General features: G+C 48.6%; 1 protein-coding gene across 1 annotated transcript in view; it reads right to left on the bottom strand.

Annotated features, from left to right (window-relative positions):
* Positions 1 to 20,431, bottom strand: part of CCT2 (chaperonin containing TCP1 subunit 2) — a 474,987-nt gene that overhangs the window by 282,697 nt on the left and 171,859 nt on the right. Inside the window, exons 8-9 of the mRNA XM_069229541.1 lie at positions 19,971 to 20,071; positions 686 to 813 (exon numbers count right to left, since the gene is read on the bottom strand). Coding sequence (XP_069085642.1) covers positions 686 to 813; positions 19,971 to 20,071 — 229 coding nt within the window. The remainder of the gene's footprint in view (positions 1 to 685; positions 814 to 19,970; positions 20,072 to 20,431) is intronic.

The following is a 20,431-nucleotide window of genomic DNA, read 5'->3' as shown; positions in this document are numbered from 1 at the left end:
GTGGGATGAACAATTGGATGATTTATACGTTTTTAAGAACAGCTTTTGAGGTCCCTCGTGGAGTCCTTTTTTAACTGGTTAGAAGGCTATAGTACCCGTACAAAGCCAATATGGGACAGAGCTATAGTCTCTAAGTATGAAGGCAAATTGGGAGGGAAACGCGAGGCCAAGTGTCTGAAGAAATTGTTAGGCCTCTCAAAAGGTGCGATGGCCCGGCAATAATATGACTGGAGGGGGACCTGCAGGCCTGGGAATTACTTGCTCCAGGACAGATTCCTCCCCTCATACATACAATAAAGGCTGGCAGATAAAGCTTGTGCAGAATTTGAAAACAGTTTTTTTTAATAGTTAACACTGATTTATGGCTGTGGTTTGTCAGTGAAAGACAAGTGGTGTCCTAAATATATTCTGAGAATGTTATCCAGCATGTATTGACAGCACTTCCTCCCCAATCCAAAATGACCATCTAGGCAATGAGCTGACCAAACTTCGGTACATTTAGGTTAGTACAAGTTGCTTTATAGGAGATTCTAATCATATCTGATCAAACAAACAACATTTGCATGTAAAGAATACATTAAAACAAACAAGTAGCTTCTCCTGATGCATTACAATACAAAGAAAGACAGCTAATTAATGCCCTGCTGTATGTAAACACAAGGCAGTGAAGATTAAAAAAACATACCTGTTGATAAAGCAATTAATCCCATGTTTTAATATGCGCTCTACTTTTTCTTTCATCTTTTCTTTTTCTGCCTGCTCTATTTCAGCAACTTTAGCAGTTGAATCTACTCGTACACGTGAACCAAATATCTGAAGAGAAAAAAAGCAACCCTTGGTCACAATACTAACAGAATACAAAATATTTTGAACTGTGACAGGTTTATCACTTACATAGGTTATAGCTGTACTTGAAGACTTGTCCATTAATGATCAGTATCTTTCATTAATGGAAATATATATAGACAATAGCAAGCACTTGTTCATTCATGTTTATGAGGAAAACCATTGTTTAAAAACACATTGGCAAAAAAATTACCTTCATGCTACTCTTAGTTCGCGCTCTCTTTTGACTTCAGTGTGGGACTGGAAGAATGTTACCTGTAGCCCTAGGTTTACACTGTAGGCATGGTCATTGAAATCATACAAGTTACTTCAGTCATAAATAATTCACCGCTGCATACAAGTCCCTAGTATAGAATTTATTAAATTGTGAGATGGTAAAGAGCTTGGCATGCTAAAATACCGTAAATCATTGCCAAAAAAAAAAAAAAAAATAACATGGACAATCCTGGCAACATTGTTATATACCATTAGTAAATCAAACATCCGTATGAAAACTAAGTTGTAACCCACACAAAAAGGGAGTTTGGTGCCCAACATTTATGGCTGGGGGAGGGGAGATCTGTAATGAGTCTGTGAAGGTGAAACCATCATAGTGTCACGTGGGCTCTCATTATCCTAAATGAGACTACTGGATTTCTAGGCAGAAGGATCGTTCACGGTGTGGGGGACTGAGTCTGACCCACTTGGAAGGACCTCTGTCACCCTAAATCCGGTTTTGCTTCGGCTAACTAGCAGTGCCTCATTTCTCCCAAAGGGAAGAGATGATTGGGCAGCCGAGCGCATGACATCTTTGGAACTTCTCAGGGAAGTCGTGGTCACTCAGATCCAAACAAACTCTCTCATTTACAGTATGATCTCATATACAAATGACAATGGCTGTAAGGAAATGCCTCCTTGGCATGGTTACCCCCTGACTTTTTGCCTTTGCTGATGCTATGTTTTGAATTGAAAGTGTGCTGAGGCCTGCTAACCAGGCCCCAGCACCAGTGTTCTTTCCCTAACCTGTACTTTTGATTTCACAATTGGCACACCCTGGCATACAGGTACCCTTGTAACTGGTACCGCTGGTACCAAGGGCCCTGATGCCAGGGAAGGTCTCTAAGGGCTGCAGCATATCTTATGCCACCCTGGGGACCCCTCACTCAGCACAGACACACTGCTTGCCAGCTTGTGTGTGCTGGTGAGAACAAAACGAGTAAGTCGACATGTCACTCCCCTCAGGGTGCCATGCCAGCCTCTCACTGCCTATGCAGTATAGATAAGTCACCCCTCTAGTAGGCCTTACAGCCCTAAGGCAGGGTGCACTATACCATAGGTGAGGGCACCAGTGCATGAGCACTGTGCCCCTACAGTGTCTAAGCCAAACCTTAGACATTGTAAGTGCAGGGTAGCCATAAGAGTATATGGTCTGGGAGTCTGTCAAACACAGACTCCACAGCACCATAATGGCTACACTGAAAACTGGGAACTTTGGTATCAAGCTTCTCAGCACAATAAATGCACACTGATGCCAGTGTACATTTTATTGTAAAATACACCCCAGAGGGCACCTTAGAGGTGCCCCCTGAAACCTTAACCAACTACCCGTGTAGGCTGACTGGTTTTAGCAGCCTGCCACACTCAAGACATGTTGCTGGCCACATGGGGAGAGTGCCTTTGTCACTCTGTGGCCAGTAACAAAGCCTGCACTGGGTGGAGATGCTATCACCTCCCCCAGGCAGGAGCTTTACCACCTGGCGGTGAGCCTCAAAGGCTCACCCCCTTTGTTCCAGCACCGCAGGGCACTCCAGCTAGTGGAGTTGCCCGCCCCCTCCGGCCACGGCCCCACTTTTGGCAGCTAGGCCGGAGGAAATAATGAGAATAACGAGGAGGAGTCCCTGGCCAGTCAGGACAGCCCCTAAGGTGTCCTGAGCTGAAGTGACTGACTTTTAGAAATCCTCCATCTTGCAGATGGAGGATTCCCCCAATAGGGATAGGAATGTGACCCCCCTCCCCTTGGGAGGAGGCACAAAGAGGGTGTACCCACCCTCAGGGCTAGTAGCCATTGGCTACTAACCCCCCAGACCTAAACACGCCCTTAAATTTAGTATTTAAGGGCTTCCCTGAACCTAAGAATTTAGATTCCTGCAACTTACGAAGAAGAGGACTGCTGAGCTGAAAAACCCCTGCAGAGAAGAAGACGACACCAACTGCTTTGGCCCCAGCCCTACCGGCCTGTCTCCCTCCTTCAGAAGAAAACTGCTCCAGCGACGCTTTCCCAAGGACCAGCGACCTCTGAATCCTCAGAGGACTGCCCTGCTTCCAAAAGACCAAGAAACTACAGAGGACAGTGGCCCTGTTCAACAAAGACTGCAACTTTGTTTCCAGAGGAGCAGATTTAAAGACCCCTGCAATCCCCGCAAGAAGCGTGAGACTTGCAACACTGCACCCGCCGACCTCGACTCGTGAAGAAACAACGCTACAGGGAGGACCCCCCAGGCGACTCCAAGACTGGGAGTAACCAAAGTTGTCCCCCCTGAGCCCCCACAGCGCCGCCTGCAGAGGGAATCCCGAGGCTCCCCCTGACCGCGACTGCCTGACTCTAAAATCCCGACGGCTGGAAGAGACACTGCTCCAGTGCTCCGCTTTCCCCAGGGACGAGCGACCTCTGAATCCTCAGAGGACTGCCCTGCTCTAGAAGGACCAATAACTCCCGAGGACAGCGGCCCTGTTCACCAAAGACTGCAACTTTGAAACAAAGCAACAACTTGCGTTTCCCGCTGGAAGCGTGAGACTTGCTACTCTGCACCAGACACCCCCGGCTCGACTTGTGGAGAACAATCACTTCAGGGACGACGGAGAGACCGTGAGTAGCCAGAGTTGCCCCCCCTGAGCCCCCACAGCAACGTGTGCAGAGGGAATCCCGAGGCTCCCCCTGACCGCGACTGCCTGCTCCTCAGATCCCGACGCCTGGTAAAGACTATGCACCCGCAGCCCCCAGGACCTGAAGGATCCTAAGTCCAGTGCAGGAGTGACCCCCAGGAGGCCCTCTCCCTTGGCCAGGTGGTGGCTACCCCAAGGAGCCCCCCCCCCCCCCGCCTGCATCTCAGAAGAGACCCCTTGGTCTCCCATTGATTTCAATTACAAACCGACGCATGTTTGCACACTGCACCCGGCCGCCCCCGTGCTGCTGAGGGTGTACTTTCTGTGCTAACTTGTGTCCCCCCCCCCCCCCCGGTGCCCTACAAAACCCCCCTGGTCTGCCCTCCGAAGACGTGGGTACTTACCTGCTGGCAGACTGGAACCGGGGCACCCCCCTCTCTATTGAAGCCTATGCGTTTTGGGCACCACTTTGACCTCTGCACCTGACCGGCCCTGAGCTGCTGGTGTGGTAACTTTGGGGTTGCTCTGAACCCCCAACGGTGGGCTACCTTGGACCCCAATTTGAACCCCGTAGGTTGTTTACTTACCTGCAAAAACTAACTAACTCTTACTCCTCCCAGGAACTGTTGAAAATTGCACTGTGTCTAGTTTTAAAATAGCTATATGTGATTTATTTGAATAGTGTGTATGCTATTTTGATTATTCAAAGTTCCTAAAGTACCTACCTGCAATACCTTTCATTTGAAGTATTACATGTAAAATTTGAACCTGTGGTTCTTAAAATAAACGAAGAAAATATATTTTTCTATACAAAAATCGATTGGCCTGGAATTGTCTTTGAGTGCTTGTTCCTCATTTATTGCTTGTGTACAACAAATGCTTAACACTACTCCTTTGATAAGCCTACTGCTCGACCACACTACCACAAAATAGAGCATTAGTATTATCTCTTTTGGCCACTATCTTACCTCTAAGGGGAACCCTTGGACTCTGTGCATACTATTCCTTACTTTGAAATAGTGCATACAGAGCCAACTTCCAACAGAATGTAAGAAGCTAACAGACAGGGCAAGCATAGGACCTTGAGGACTGGAACAACTGCTCCATTTTGAAACATTGGAATCAACACCTGAATGTCCTGAATCTGCTGAGGCAGAGGAAAGGCACGATTCAATGTTGTATCCATTCCTGCCCCTATGAACAGGAGGCACTGAGAGGGCTCCAGGTGAGACTTGGGCACATTTATCAGAAAGCCCAGATTGAACAACAACTGAGTTGTCATCTGCAAGTGAAGCAGCACGAGTTCCGGAGATTTGGCTTTGATCAAACAATTGTCCAGGTACAGGAATACCAATTTTCCCTTCCTTCGGAGACTTGCTGCAACCACCGCCATCACCTTCGTGAAGACTCAAGGTGCTGAAGTAAGACCAAACAGAAGGACTGCAAACTGGTAGTGCTGCGACGCCACCACAAACCAGAGATACTTCCTGTGCGACTTGAGAATAGGGATATGAAAGTAAGCATCCTGCAAGTCGACAGACACCATCCAATCCTCCTTGTTCAACGCCAGAAGCACCTGCGCCGGAGTCAGCATCTTGAATTCCTCCCGTTTGAGAAACCAAGTCAAAATCCTCAGATCCAGGATAGGCCTCAATCGACCATCCTTCTTGGGGGATCAGGAAATATCTTGATTAACAACCCTGACCCCTTTCATGCTCTGGAACCAACTCCACTGCACCTTTTGATAACAGGATTTGAATGGCATGCTGCAACAACAGTAGATGGTCTTCTGAACAAAACAAGGGACAGGCAGGGATGGGAACTCCTGAAAAGGAAGAGCATATCCTTTCCTCACAATATTTAGAACCCAGGATTCTGATGTGGTTAACTCCCACTCGCGGAGAAAAAGACATAACCTCCCCCCTAGAGGAGAAGTGTGGCTCAAAATGGGCAGAAAACTAGGGCTGCTTCCCTTGTTGTAGTCACCCAGATGAAGAGGATGATACAGGGTGCTGCTGCTGGGTGGCCCCTCTTGTCCGAACCCTCCCCCACCCTCTAAAGGATCTATATGGGAGGCTGGCAGGCTGTTGGACTGGGGTCTCCCATGGTAAACAGCTCCACGGCCAAATCCCCTGAACCTCCGAAAGGACCTGAAAGGGGTAGTAGTGGAAGCCTGCAGACCCAAAGACTTTGCTGTGGCCAAACAGTCCTTAAAGCGCTCTAAGGCAGAGTCAGCTTTAGCTCCAAACAGCTTCTCTCCATCAAAAGGCAGGTCCAACAGAGTGGTCTGGACATCCGAACAAAAGCCAGATTACCTCAACCACGATGCCTACTGGTAGTGATAGAGGTACCCATCGCCCGAGCCAAAGTCTGTAGAATCCAGACCAGACTGGATAATCTGCTTAGCCGCAGCCTGAGCGTCTGATAGTGGTTCACCGAATTGTCCTTGCATCTCCTGCTCCAAGTCTGGAACCATAGATTTAGCCATGTCCATCAGGGCGTGCACATATCTACCAATCACACAAGTAGCGTTTGCTGCTTTCAGGGCCGTACTACGGGAAGAAAAGGTCTTCTCGGACGACTGCACCATTCTCTTGGACTCCCTGTCCTAAGGAATCATAGGGAAGGTGCCTGGTGCAGAACGTGTGGAACATTCCTGAACTACCAGACTCTCCGGGGTGGGATGCTTTGACAAAAATCCCAGATCTCCAGGAGCCACCCTATACCGTCTCGCCACAGATCTGTTCACAGCTGGGGATGACACAGGCTTCCTCCATACCTCTAAAATAGGCTCCGTAAGAGCATCATTAAATGGGAGCAATGGTTCTGCTGAAGTTGGAGAAGGATGCAGGACCTCGGTTAAAAGAATCGCTTTAATTTCAGCAGCAGGCAACGGAAGATCCAAGAAATTTGCCGCCTTCCTGACCACAGAATTGAGAGGACGCTTCCTCTGTAAACTACCCTGGAGAAGAAAGGTCCCACTCCGGGGAAGTGTATAGCCCACTGGCTGAGTCTAGGCCTTGATATTCCCCCAAGGGGTCTGCAATCTCTCCTTCTTCCACTAGCTGTCTTTGGTACTCCTGTTCCTCTAAAAGCATCAATGCTTTTCTGCGCGACCTCAACCTGGCCTCCAACATTGGCATTGACAGAGTTAGCTGACATCGATGACACCGGCTTCAAGACTGAAAGACGCGGACCAGGAGCAGGAGACACTACGGTCCAATCCGGATCCATTCAGCGCTGGAGCTGATCACATCAGCACCGTGGACACCGGAGGCTCGGTCATCGGCGCTGACTGATCAGGTGATGTCATCAGCGCTTTAGGCCTTTGAGGCGAGGTCATCGGCGCCAAACCAGCATCCTCAGCCGTATAAAAGGGCATGAATGGCGCTGCCTTATAAGGGGCCAGGGACTCTGTAAGGAAATGCCTCCTTGGCATGGTTGCCCCCTGACTTTTTGCCTTTGCTGATGCTATGTTTACAATTGAAAGTGTGCTGAGGCCTGCTAACCAGGCCCCAGCACCAGTGTTCTTTCCCTAACCTGTACTTTTGTATCCACAATTGGCAGACCCTGGCATCCAGATAAGTCCCTTGTAACTGGTACTTCTAGTACCAAGGGCCCTGATGCCAAGGAAGGTCTCTAAGGGCTGCAGCATGTCTTATGCCACCCTGGAGACCTCTCACTCAGCACAGACACACTGCTTGCCAGCTTGTGTGTGCTAGTGAAGACAAAACGAGTAAGTCGACATGGCACTCCCCTCAGGGTGCCATGCCAGCCTCTCACTGCCTATGCAGTATAGGTAAGACACCCCTCTAGAAGGCCTTACAGCCCTAAGGCAGGGTGCACTATACCATAGGTGAGGGTACCAGTGCATGAGCATGGTACCCCTACAGTGTCTAAACAAAACCTTAGACATTGTAAGTGCAGGGTAGCCATAAGAGTATATGGTCTGGGAGTCTGTCAAACACGAACTCCACAGCACCATAATGGCTACACTGAAAACTGGGAAGTTTGGTATCAAACTTCTCAGCACAATAAATGCACACTGATGCCAGTGTACATTTTATTGTAAAATACACCACAGAGGGCACCTTAGAGGTGCCCCCTGAAACTTAACCGACTGTCTGTGTAGGCTGACTAGTTCCAGCAGCCTGCCACACCAGAGACATGTTGCTGGCCCCATGGGGAGAGTGCCTTTGTCACTCTGAGGCCAGTAACAAAGCCTGCACTGGGTGGAGATGCTAACACCTCCCCCAGGCAGGAGCTGTAACACCTGGCGGTGAGCCTCAAAGGCTCACCCCTTTGTCACAGCCCAGCAGGGCACTCCAGCTTAGTGGAGTTGCCCGCCCCCTCCGGCCACGGCCCCCACTTTTGGCGGCAAGGCTGGAGGGAACAAAGAAAGCAACAAGGAGGAGTCACTGGCCAGTCAGGACAGCCCCTAAGGTGTCCTGAGCTGAGGTGACTCTGACTTTTAGAAATCCTCCATCTTGCAGATGGAGGATTCCCCCAATAGGGTTAGGATTGTGACCCCCTCCCCTTGGGAGGAGGCACAAAGAGGGTGTACCCACCCTCAGGGCTAGTAGCCATTGGCTACTAACCCCCCAGACCTAAACACGCCCTTAAATTTAGTATTTAAGGGCTACCCTGAACCCTAGAAAATTAGATTCCTGCAACTACAAGAAGAAGGACTGCCTAGCTGAAAACCCCTGCAGAGGAAGACCAGAAGACGACAACTGCCTTGGCTCCAGAAACTCACCGGCCTGTCTCCTGCCTTCCAAAGATCCTGCTCCAGCGACGCCTTCCAAAGGGACCAGCGACCTCGACATCCTCTGAGGACTGCCCCTGCTTCGAAAAGACAAGAAACTCCCGAGGACAGCGGACCTGCTCCAAGAAAAGCTGCAACTTTGTTTCCAGCAGCTTTAAAGAACCCTGCAAGCTCCCTGCAAGAAGCGTGAGACTTGCAACACTGCACCCGGCGACCCCGACTCGGCTGGTGGCGATCCAACACCTCAGGAGGGACCCCAGGACTACTCTGAGACTGTGAGTACAAAAACCTGTCCCCCCTGAGCCCCCACAGCGCCGCCTGCAGAGGGAATCCCGAGGCTTCCCCTGACCGCGACTCTTTGAATCCTAAGTCCCGACACCTGGGAGAGACCCTGCACCCGCAGCCCCCAGGACCTGAAGGACCGGACTTTCACTGGAGGAGTGACCCCCAGGAGTCCCTCTCCCTTGACCAAGTGGAGGTTTCCCCGAGGAACCCCCCCCTTGCCTGCCTGCAGCGCTGAAGAGATCCCTAGATCTCCCATTGACTTCCATTACAAACCCGACGCTTGTTTCTACACTGCACCCGGCCGCCCCCGCGCTGCTGAGGGTGAAATTTCTGTGTGGACTTGTGTCCCCCCCCGGTGCCCTACAAAACCCCCCTGGTCTGCCCTCCGAAGACGCGGGTACTTACCTGCAAGCAGACCGGAACCGGGGCACACCCTTCTCTCCATTCTAGCCTATGTGTTTTGGGCACCACTTTGAACTCTGCACCTGACCGGCCCTGAGCTGCTGGTGTGGTGACTTTGGGGTTGCTCTGAACCCCCAACGGTGGGCTACCTTGGACCAAGAACTGAACCCTGTAAGTGTCTTACTTACCTGGTAAAACTAACCAAAACTTACCTCCCCTAGGAACTGTGAAAATTGCACTAAGTGTCCACTTTTAAAACAGCTATTTGTCAATAACTTGAAAAGTATACATGCAATTTTTATGATTTAAAGTTCCTAAAGTACTTACCTGCAATACCTTTCAAATGAGCTATTACATGTAGAATGTGAACCTGTGGTTCTTAAAATAAACTAAGAAAAGATATTTTTCTATAACAAAACCTATTGGCTGGATTTGTCTCTGAGTGTGTGTACCTCATTTATTGTCTATGTGTATGTACAACAAATGCTTAACACTACTCCTTGGATAAGCCTACTGCTCGACCACACTACCACAAAATAGAGCATTAGTATTATCTATTTTTACCACTATTTTACCTCTAAGGGGAACCCTTGGACTCTGTGCATGCTATTCCTTACTTTGAAATAGCACATACAGAGCCAACTTCCTACAGACTCCAATGTAAATGCCAAAGGACCCGTGGGACTAGCCGGTGCACCAGCAGGGGCCATTGCTTAAACATGTTAAAACATGGCATTTAAAAATGCTGCCAGGTTCGCTCGAGCCAGGAAGGCAGGATACCGCTGGTCTTCATGCAGCACCTGCGCCGGCTGAGCATCTGAATCCTGCTCGCCAGGCAAAAAGTGAGGACTCCCTTGAGGCGCAACCACCTCGAAGAACGATGGCGCCGGTGAAGCCTGAGGGCTTTGAGGCTGTGAAGTCACTGTAGGACTAACCTCCCACGTCGCTGTCTAGATGGAGACCTGGACCTTGACCTGCTTCGAGCCAAACGACGCCCAGAGTCGTGTTGACGCCACTTCTTATGTTTTTTCGAAGAAGTCATCGTAGATCGTCGTCTCACACTTCTATGTCCTTTCTTCGCCTTAGGTTTGGCTTCCCTCTCCTTCAGCGGCTTCGGATTCATGCTTTGGCAGGACACCCACTCCTTGACGTCATGCTCTGAACTTAAGCACCAAAGGCAATCATCGTGAGTGTAACCGACATGCGACCACACACTCCCGACAAGGCTTAAACCCTGACTTTCTAGGAGGAGACACTGTAACCAGAGACAAGAAGGAACACCTTCGAAACAGTAGCAAGAGCTAGGAGAAAACAGTTCGCGTCGAAGGCACGGAAAAAAGGGAACCGACGTCAGTACGCCGGCGAGGACCTCGTATTGTCACGGTGACGTCAGACGGAGTCACTTGCAGAGCCGTGCAATTGTGACGTCCTCATCGACATGGAGAGCTAGGAATAAGATTTTCCGTCGAATGCTGGCACATTGGGAGAATTCATAAGGTGAGGAATCCACAAGTAGTTGTATCCATCAGAAGTAACATATTAGCAGATGAAATCACTCAAAATGTACAAGGGCTATCTAAATTTACTTCTAAATGGCTCGTAAAGGAAATAGTCTAGAAGTCACGTTCCAAGACAATACTGATACTTTTACATACATTTGTTTTCACCTACCAGTGCTTAATCCGGTTTAAACAGCAACACATTGGCATTATTTATTTCCAGAAAGTAGCCACGCTTAGAGACAGCCACCACCTTCTGTCATGTTCATCCAATTAACAGTGTCTGAATGCAGAGGAGAAACTTATGTAGTCTGAGAAGCAACCAGTGACCAAAGGAAAAACAATTTCTATGCACTGGAATAAAATGGGGACAGGCACCTCATGTGTCTTTCCGACCTGTATTAAATTAGCCCTTTTGAGAATGAGGAGGTTTGAATCCGACGGGGTCGACTTTGCCGTTTAGCCTTCCAACGTTGGTGAATAGGATGAGGTTCCATTTGATAAAACTATCTTAAGTAATTTAATATGTACCACCAAGTAACTAGAACTGTTGCAGCAAGCGCCATGTTAAACCCATTTTATGGTCCCTCTCACCCATATTTCTGCAGTTCAGAACTAAAGGGATTCGTTTTTGAGATGCGATGGCCGCCAAGAAACAATGACTGCAAGTGTCTTTTTTGTGCTTCATGAAGTGAACATTGACTTATTTTCTCTCGGAGAAACTTTCACTTATGACATAGTTCTGCACTGTGTGCTCCTTGCCCAAAAACATAAGGGTTTTCACCGGCACAGATAATGGGTGGCTTACTAAAGGGTAGAAACAAAAGGAAAAAAAAAAAAAAAAGTAGTTTTCCCAGGCTCAAGTTTATCGGCAAACGTGCAATTTTACATGTAGCAGGGTCAGTCTGCAAGGCGGAAACAAAACTGCCCCAAGGCGGGACAAACGTTAAGCATTTACCAATGACAAAAGTTTTTGAAAGGCAAACCCACAAAAAAGTTAACGTGATGGGTGTGCTATTGGCCTGATTAAAAGCCCACAAATAGATAACAGGTAGGAAAGCGATTACACGCTCGACCTCAAAAATCGGGGCAGGCTTTTTGTAATCAACGTCTGCAAAAACTTACACTAGTAGAGAGAACCCACTCTTGGAAACATTACATACCAGATAAGTCATTGACATGAGGCTCTCTTATAATATTTTATCTGACAGACTTCTAGCCATAGAACCCTTTTTGAATTATCGCCAGGCATCAGATTGGATATGGAAATTTTTTCCTCGAGCAGTACCCCAGTGCACCAGAAGATGACCTTGTTCAGCTGCACATGGCATCGTCTGCATTATAAGTGACGTATGCGGTGCCTATATAGGCGCCATCCCAGCACGCTGACTTCATTTATTTTCTTTCTGCACTATAAGCAGAAATCTGAAGACTTTAGTCACTTTTTTGAAAAATACTTTTTTCAACTTTGTCGAAGTATATGAGATATTCTTCAGGTGAGAGAGAATGTCATCCCCTGTCCTCTGGTGCTTGTCTTCGCTCAATGCCTTGGGTGCCTCAGCAGCACTAGAATCCTTCTTGTGGTCACCCCCGATCAGAAACAAAATTGTTAAGGATGTGATCTCTCAAAATTAGATTATATAAGCCTTGATAATCACTTACTTTACTGCCATGCAACCAGGCTTCCAGCAGTCCACAAAATCTACCCAATCCTGAGAGGACTCCTTTTTAGGTTCCATGAACTTGATTCAATACTGTTCTGTGGTCAACCCAAACCCACCCAAGAGTGCATTCTTAAGTTCTTGGTAATCATCTGCAGCTTCTTCTGACAGTGAGGAGTCAGAAAAGGAGAGCCACAAGATTGCTGCCCACTGTCTGAGAGATCCTCTGTACTTTACAGGTCTTCTCTAAGGCAGTGAACCACTTGTGGATGTCACCTCCCACCTTGTAAGGTGGGACTATCTTACTCCGGTTCCTAGAGTCATAGGAGTCCTCCTTGACGTTGGTGTCCTTGAAGTTATTGTTCCATGGGGCCACCATGGGGAGCCAGTCCCAAATCCTGTCGTCCTCTCCACTGCCAAGGCCTCCCTATCTAGGGATAATTGCTGCAGTATCAGCTTGGTCTCCCCTAACCTCAATTTTCTGAGTTTCCTGTCTAGAGAATCTTCCTCTGAGTTGGTTGGAGTGGTGGGTCCCATCAGACACTGATGAGACCTGGGTGTTCACAGATGAGGAGGACCTCTCTCTCCTCCTAGGGACCCTCTGTACCAACCCTCTAGGATTAAAAGTGGGCCTTCTTGAGTGACTCCTCTTTTCACTACCTGCAGTGCTCCTAACAGGACTGTGGTGTAACCCAGATTCCTCCTGACTGTCCCCAGTGTAGCCTAAATCTACTCTAAGATTGGAAGGCAGTCTCTAATGCCTCCTCCCCCTACCACCCGGGATGTCCTAGTCAGCCTGGAGTAGTAATCCCAGAAGTAGACTTGTTGGGACTTCTCTCTGTTTCTGCTTCCTGAAGCTCACCTCTCCCTCAACTCCTGAAACGTGCAGCTCTCGTACTGAGAGTCTGTGTCCTGAGTTGTGTTTTCCACTGAAGACATCCTGCTAGAGTAGTGTGGGTGCACTACTCTAAGCAACTGGACTCCCTGAGAGTTTGGTGAAAGAGCTACGACAGACCCACAACTTACCCAAACTAGGAGACTAGTTAAGTGCAGTGCATCCTAAAAAATAGTAGTGGGCTTACCTGTGGAAAGTTACTAGTAACGAAGTGGTAAGGCAATTTCAAGTATCTTATCCCAACGCTGCACCACCAATGTATGGCCTGGTGTGTGGTGGACACCTATGGTGTTGGCACCTTCTACCAGGACCAGGCTACCCCCCTCATAAGTGAAGTATAAGTAGCGTCTAGGAATCTAGGGTTCTCTAGAGGTAGCCGTGGACGAGTAACCAAAACTTATCTAGGAGACATGCAAAGCTTATTCAATACCACTATAGCCACATAGCAACGTGTCACACATGAAAGAACTACAAAAATAAAAGGTACTTTATTATAGTGACACAACACTAGATTATTTATAGACACACACCCCCAACGTAAGGTAAGTAAACACTACATATATACACACAACAGCAGTCAGAAATTAGCATAGAAACAACACACACTGGTAATAATTAGTGAAAATACTAATGGCCCGAGGGAGGGCCAAACCATATACTAAGAAAGTGGAATGCGACGTGAAGTCCCCACCCAAGGATATGGAGGTGTTAGAAGGGAGTTGGAAGAACTACGAACCCCAAGAAGTGAGTACCCGAGTAACTACCAGGAGAGCAGAGGTAAGTAACTGGTGTTACCAAGGGCTAACAGAATGACTTAGAAAAGGGATTGTGCAAGAATAGAACCAGTCTAGAAGAAACCAACAGTGGATTCTGAAAGAAGAGGACCTGCTAAAGGAGGGGGACAAAGTCCAGTCGACAATGGAGTGTCCAGTGGGTGCAGGAGCTACTACCCACCCTTCTGTGGATGAAGAACCAGGTTGATGGGGAAAGAAGACCAGCTGTGGAGCCCAGCAGCTTAAGAGGCGTCCCTAGAGCGGTGCAGATGGTGTCCCACGTCAGTTGTCGGGTTGCAGATGGTCAGTGGTGTAGGAGAACCACCAACAAGCCTTGCCAAATGCAAGAGGAGCAAAAGAAGAGTTGCAAGGCTGAAGAGGACCAGCAAGGCCCAGGGGGCCCAACCTTTGGAGGCCAGTCCGGGGGTGACACCCAGCAGTTGGGAGAGCCAAGAGAAGCAGTCACAGCCCCCACAGGCAACCCACTGGCAGCAGACACAGTAAGACGCAGTGAGGTCCAGTCAGCACACCCGAGGAGGAGTCCCACCTCACTGGAACAGCATGGAGGAGACTGATTTGCAGGGAAGAGTGCTGACACAAATACTAAAATACCATATAGGCAATGCTCTACTAGCAGGTGAATAAACACACTATCAAATACACATTAGAAGGCAGGAATTGATATAGAAAGCAATAGAAAACAGCGAAATACCAGAAGAACAATGGAGATCCTGGTGGGGAGACCAAACCATATACTAAGTAATGGAATGCAAAAGTCTGTTTCCCCCACCCATTGAAGTGGAATCTGTAGAGGGGAGCTGGAGGAACTAGGAACCCCAAAAGTTAGGTACGAGGGTGCGACCAGGAGAGAGAGAAGGTAAGTACCTAGGATTCCACAAACCCAAATGTAAACTTTGTAAAAGAACTGTGCAAGATCCAAGCAAGAGTGGAAGAAACCAAAGGTGGATCCTGACAGAAGAGGACCTGCAAATGAAGGGGACCAAGTCCACTTCGACTTGGTGTCCAGTTGGGACAGGAGCCACTACCCACCCTTCTGGAGAAGCAGGACCAGGTGGACGGTGAAGGCCAGGAGTCAGCTGTGCAGCACAGGAACAGAGAAGAGTTCCATATGTGATGCAGTCGATGTCCCACAGAAGAAGGGTTGCAGTCAGTCAGTGGTTGTGGAAAACCACCAAAAAGCCTTGGCAAAGGCAAGAGTTGTAGATGAAGAGTTGCAGTGCTGCCGGGGACCAAGAAGGTCCAGGGGGACTCAACCCAAGGAGGGGTGTCCCAGGTGACCCTCAGCAGTGAGAAGAGCAAGAAGTCGATGATGCAGTCCCCACAGGTAACTCAAAGGCAGCAGGCACAGGAGTTGCAGTAAGGCCCACTCAGCACACCTGGAGAGGAGTCTTGTCGCTGGAGCAGCAGGCAGGAGACTGTGCTTTGCAGGGTAGAGTGCTGATGGCCGGGGCTACACTGAGCCTGAAGATCCCTTGGAGGAGGAACAAAGAAGCCTTGTTAGCTGCAAGAGTTGCTGTGCACAGGGGTACTGTCCGGCAAGGGCTTACCGTCTCACAAGTTGGAAAGCTGGTAGATAGGATTAAGAGGACCACTCCAGACCACCACCTGTGATGCATGATCCACGCAGTTTTGCAGCAGAGGATCCACGCAGACAAAAATCGTTGCAGTTGTTGCCTTCGGATGCAGGGGAGTGACTCCTTCACTCCAAGGGAGATTCCTTCTTGCTTCTGGTGCAGGCTGAAGACTCATCACCGTCTGAGGATGCACAGCCAGGGAAATGTTGCAGTTGTGGAAGAAGCTGGAGAAACAATGTTGCAAATTGGAGTCGTCGCTGGAGTTAGAGATTGTTGGTTCCTGGAAGGTCCAGCTGCAGTTCCGGTGGCCAGAAGTTGAAGTAAACGATGCTAGTCGTCCTGCTCGAATCTTGCACGTTGAATCTGAGGACCCAAACAACAGGGAGAACCTGGCTAAATAGCCCTGGAAGATGAATTGGTCACCCAGCAGGGTGATGACCCATCAGGAGGGGGCTGTGACGTCACCTGCCTGACCTGGCCACTCAGATGCTCCTAGGGGCCTCTGCCCATCTTCGATTCAAGTGGCCACCTGGAGGAGCTTTGGGCACCACCCCTGCGGTGGTGATGGTCATGGGAGTGGTCACTCCCCTTTCCATTGTCCAGTTTCGTCCCAGAGCAGGAACCGGGAGTCCCTGAACTGATGAAAACTGGTTTATGCAAGGAGGGCACCAAATGTGCCCTTCAAAGCACACCTGTGGCTTGGGGAGGCTACTTCTCCCAAGCCATGTAACACCCATTTCCAAAGGGAGAGGGCGATGCCTCCCCCTCCCAAAGGAAATCCCTGTTTTTGCCTTCCTGGGCTTGAGCTCGTCAAGCAGCAGGAGGGCAGAAGCCTGTCAGTAGGATGGCAACAGCACAGGCTGCCTAGGAAAACCCTGCAAACTGGGAGGAGCAAATCTGGGGGTCCTCTAAGGAGCCCCCAAAGTACATGGAATCGTACAACCAATACTGGCAACAGTATTGGGGTATGATTCAGACATGTTTGATACCAAACATTCACAGGTTCAGAGTTACCATTATGTAGCTGGACATAGGTAGTGACTTGTGTCCAGGACATTGGTAAGATGGCTTCCCTGCACTTAGGAAGTCCAGGAAAATGAAACTGGAGTTCATAGGGGCATCTCTGCTCATGCAGGGGTGCCTTCACACACAGTGTAGGAAGTTGGCTCTGTATGTGCTATTTCAAAGTAAGGAATAGCATGCACAGAGTCCAAGGGTTCCCCTTAGAGGTAAAATAGTGGTAAAAATAGATAATACTAATGCTCTATTTTGTGGTAGTGTGGTCGAGCAGTAGGCTTATCCAAGGAGTAGTGTTAAGCATTTGTTGTACATACACAGACAATAAATGAGGTACACACACTCAGAGACAAATCCAGCCAATAGGTTTTGTTATAGAAAAATATCTTTTCTTAGTTTATTTTAAGAACCACAGGTTCAAATTTAACATGTAATATCTTGTTTAAAAGGTATTGCAGGTAAGTACATTAGGAACTTTAAATCATTTCAATTGCATGTATACTTTTCAAGTTATTCACAAATAGCTATTTTAAAAGTGGACACTTAGTGCAATTTTCACAGTTCCTGGGGGAGGTAAGTATTTGTTAGTTTTACCAGGTAAGTAAGACACTTACAGGGTTCAGTTCTTGGTCCAAGGTAGCCCACCGTTGGGGGTTCAGAGCAACCCCAAAGTTACCACACCAGCAGCTCAGGGCCGGTCAGGTGCAGAGTTCAAAGTGGTGCCCAAAACGCATAGGCTTCAATGGAGAGAAGGGGGTGCCCCGGTTCCAGTCTGCCAGCAGGTAAGTACCCGCGTCTTCGGAGGGCAGACCAGGGGGGTTTTGTAGGGCACCGGGGGGGGACACAAGCCCACACAGAAATTTCACCCTCAGCGGCGCGGGGGCGGCCGGGTGCAGTGTTAGAACAAGCGTTGGGTTCGCAATGGAAGTCAATGAGAGATCAAGGGATCTCTTCAGCTCTGCAGGCGGCGCTGTGGGGGCTCAGGGGGGACAGGTTTTGGTACTCACAGTCGTAGAGTAGTCCGGGGGTCCTCCCTGAGGTGTTGGTTCTCCACCAGCAGAGTCGGGGTCGCCGGGTGCAGTGTTGCAAGTCTCACGCTTCTTGCGGGGAGATTGCAGGGTTCTTTAAAGCTGCTCCTTTGGATAAAGTTGCAGTCTTTTTGGAGCAGGTCCGCTGTCCTCGGGAGTTTCTTGTCGTCGTCGAAGCAGGGCAGTCCTCAGAGGATTCAGAGGTCGCTGGTCCCTTTGGAAGGCGTCGCTGGAGCAGAGTTCTTTGGAAGGCAGGAGACAGGCCGGTGAGTTTCTGGAGCCAAGGCAGTTGTCGTCTTCTGGTCTTCCTCTGCAGGGGTTTTCAGCTAGGCAGTCCTTCTTCTTGTTGTTGCAGGAATCTAATTTTCTAGGGTTCAGGGTAGCCCTTAAATACTAAATTTAAGGGCGTGTTTAGGTCTGGGGGGTTAGTAGCCAATGGCTACTAGCCCTGAGGGTGGGTACACCCTCTTTGTGCCTCCTCCCAAGGGGAGGGGGTCACATCCCTAATCCTATTGGGGGAATCCTCCATCTGCAAGATGGAGGATTTCTAAAAGTTAGAGTCACCTCAGCTCAGGACACCTTAGGGGCTGTCCTGACTGGCCAGTGACTCCTCCTTGTTGCTTTCTTTGTTCCCTCCAGCCTTGCCGCCAAAAGTGGGGGCCGTGGCCGGAGGGGGCGGGCAACTCCACTAAGCTGCAGTGCCCTGCTGGGCTGTGACAAAGGGGTGAGCCTTTGAGGCTCACCGCCAGGTGTTACAGCTCCTGCCTGGGGGAGGTGTTAGCATCTCCACCCAGTGCAGGCTTTGTTACTGGCCTCAGAGTGACAAAGGCACTCTCCCCGTGGGGCCAGCAACATGTCTCTAGTGTGGCAGGCTGCTGGAACCAGTCAGCCTACACAGATAGTCTGTTAAGTTTCAGGGGGCACCTCTAAGGTGTCCTCTGTGGTGTATTTTACAATAAAATGTACACTGGCATCAGTGTGCATTTATTGTGCTGAGAAGTTTGATACCAAACTTCTCAGTTTTCAGTGTAGCCATTATGGTGCTGTGGAGTTTGTGTAAAACAGACTCCCAGACCATATACTCTTATGGCTACCCTGCACTTACAATGTCTAAGGTTTTGCTTAGACACTGTAGGGGCACAGTGCTCATGCACTGGTACCCTCACCTATGGTATAGTGCACCCTGCCTTAGGGCTGTAAGGCCTGCTAGAGGGGTGTCTTACCTATACTGCATAGGCAGTGAGAGGCTGGCATGGCACCCTGAGGGGAGTGCCATGTCGACTTACTCATTTTGTTCTCACTAGCACACACAAGCTGGTAAGCAGTGTGTCTGTGCTGAGTGAGGGGTCTCTAGGGTGGCATAATACATGCTGCAGCCCTTAGAGACCTTCCCTGGCATCAAGGCCCTTGGTACCAGAGGTACCAGTTACAAGGGACTTATCTGGATGCCAGGGTGTGCCAATTGTGGACCCAATGGTACATTTTAGGTGAAAGAACACTGGTGCTGGGGCCTGGTTAGCAGGGTCCCAGCACACTTCTCAGTCAAGTCAGCATCAGTATCAGGCAAAAAGTGGGGGGTAACTGCAACAGGGAGCCATTTCTTTACACACAGGTACTAGCACCCTACCATCTGGGCTAGGAGGGCCTGCCATAGAGGTGACTTACAGTGACCTAGTGCAATGACCTATAGTGAAAGAGTGCATGCACCTTTTCACGCAGGCTGCAATGGCAGGCCTGCAGAAACATTTTGCGTGGGTGGGTGGCATAATACACACTGCAGCCCATGGGGGACCCCTGGTGCCCCAATGCCCTGTGTACCTAGATACCATACACTAGAGACTTGCACAGGTGCACCAGTATGCCAAATGTGGGATGTACTTAGTCAGGAGCAACCAAATTTAGAGGGAGGGAGCACAGTCACTGATCCCAGGGAACACGCCATGCCAACAAGAGGGAACTTTCCTACACTGAACAAAGTCCAAATCAATAAAGGCAACAATCGTTTGTTCCTGGGATTGGAGTTTAGATGTGCTTACAGTAAGTACTGAAGCAAAAAGTGTATTTTGAACCTGAAAATATTCACCTTGGCATTCAAATCAAATTCAAAGTAAAAAATTAATATTAAACTTCAATTCTAATTTGTTGAATTTGTTTGTAAAATAAATGCAAATAGCTAAGTAAGGCACGTTTTAAGTGTAATTTCAACACCTGAGGCTTAAGGAAATGTTTGCAATCTGATTGTTTCAGCAATCTAAATGACACTGCTAAAAATGACAATGATTTTTGTAAATTTTGATGCAGTCTGCATTTGAAACAATCATAACTTGTGTTTATTCACATACCTTAATTTTGTCAGTATCCATGCCAGTATTTGCAATCAGTATTTTGGCATTCTCAATACGTTTTGGTTGATTGACTCCTATTTTCTTATCAAGTAAGAAACCTGTACAGATGCGAGAAAATTCCATTCAATTATCAGTATTGGTGAGGTCAAAAATATGTTCCTTTTCATAAGATAATATGTATTGTGGCTGTAAGGACCTTACATATGTTATTAAAACAATGCACCATTATTCCTTGAAGCCCCCACATATGCATATGACAAACCCAAATTTGATAAGTTGGAACACTACAGAAGTGCTGATGTCAATTTGCCGTTTCAAACTAAACAAATAGGGGAAGCCATATTATCTTTTAGGAGGTCTCCACTGATAACCATAACACTAAATCGTGCTGCACAAGTGCAAGAACCCACAGCAATTCTGCAAAACGAAAGGCACATTTCTATATAAACGCTGTTTGG

This window comes from Pleurodeles waltl, chromosome 4_1, assembly GCF_031143425.1.
Source record: "Pleurodeles waltl isolate 20211129_DDA chromosome 4_1, aPleWal1.hap1.20221129, whole genome shotgun sequence".
NCBI lineage: Eukaryota > Metazoa > Chordata > Amphibia > Caudata > Salamandridae > Pleurodeles > Pleurodeles waltl.
The sequence above is the reverse complement of the archived record's forward strand: the minus strand, read 5'-3'. Positions and strand labels throughout refer to the sequence as shown.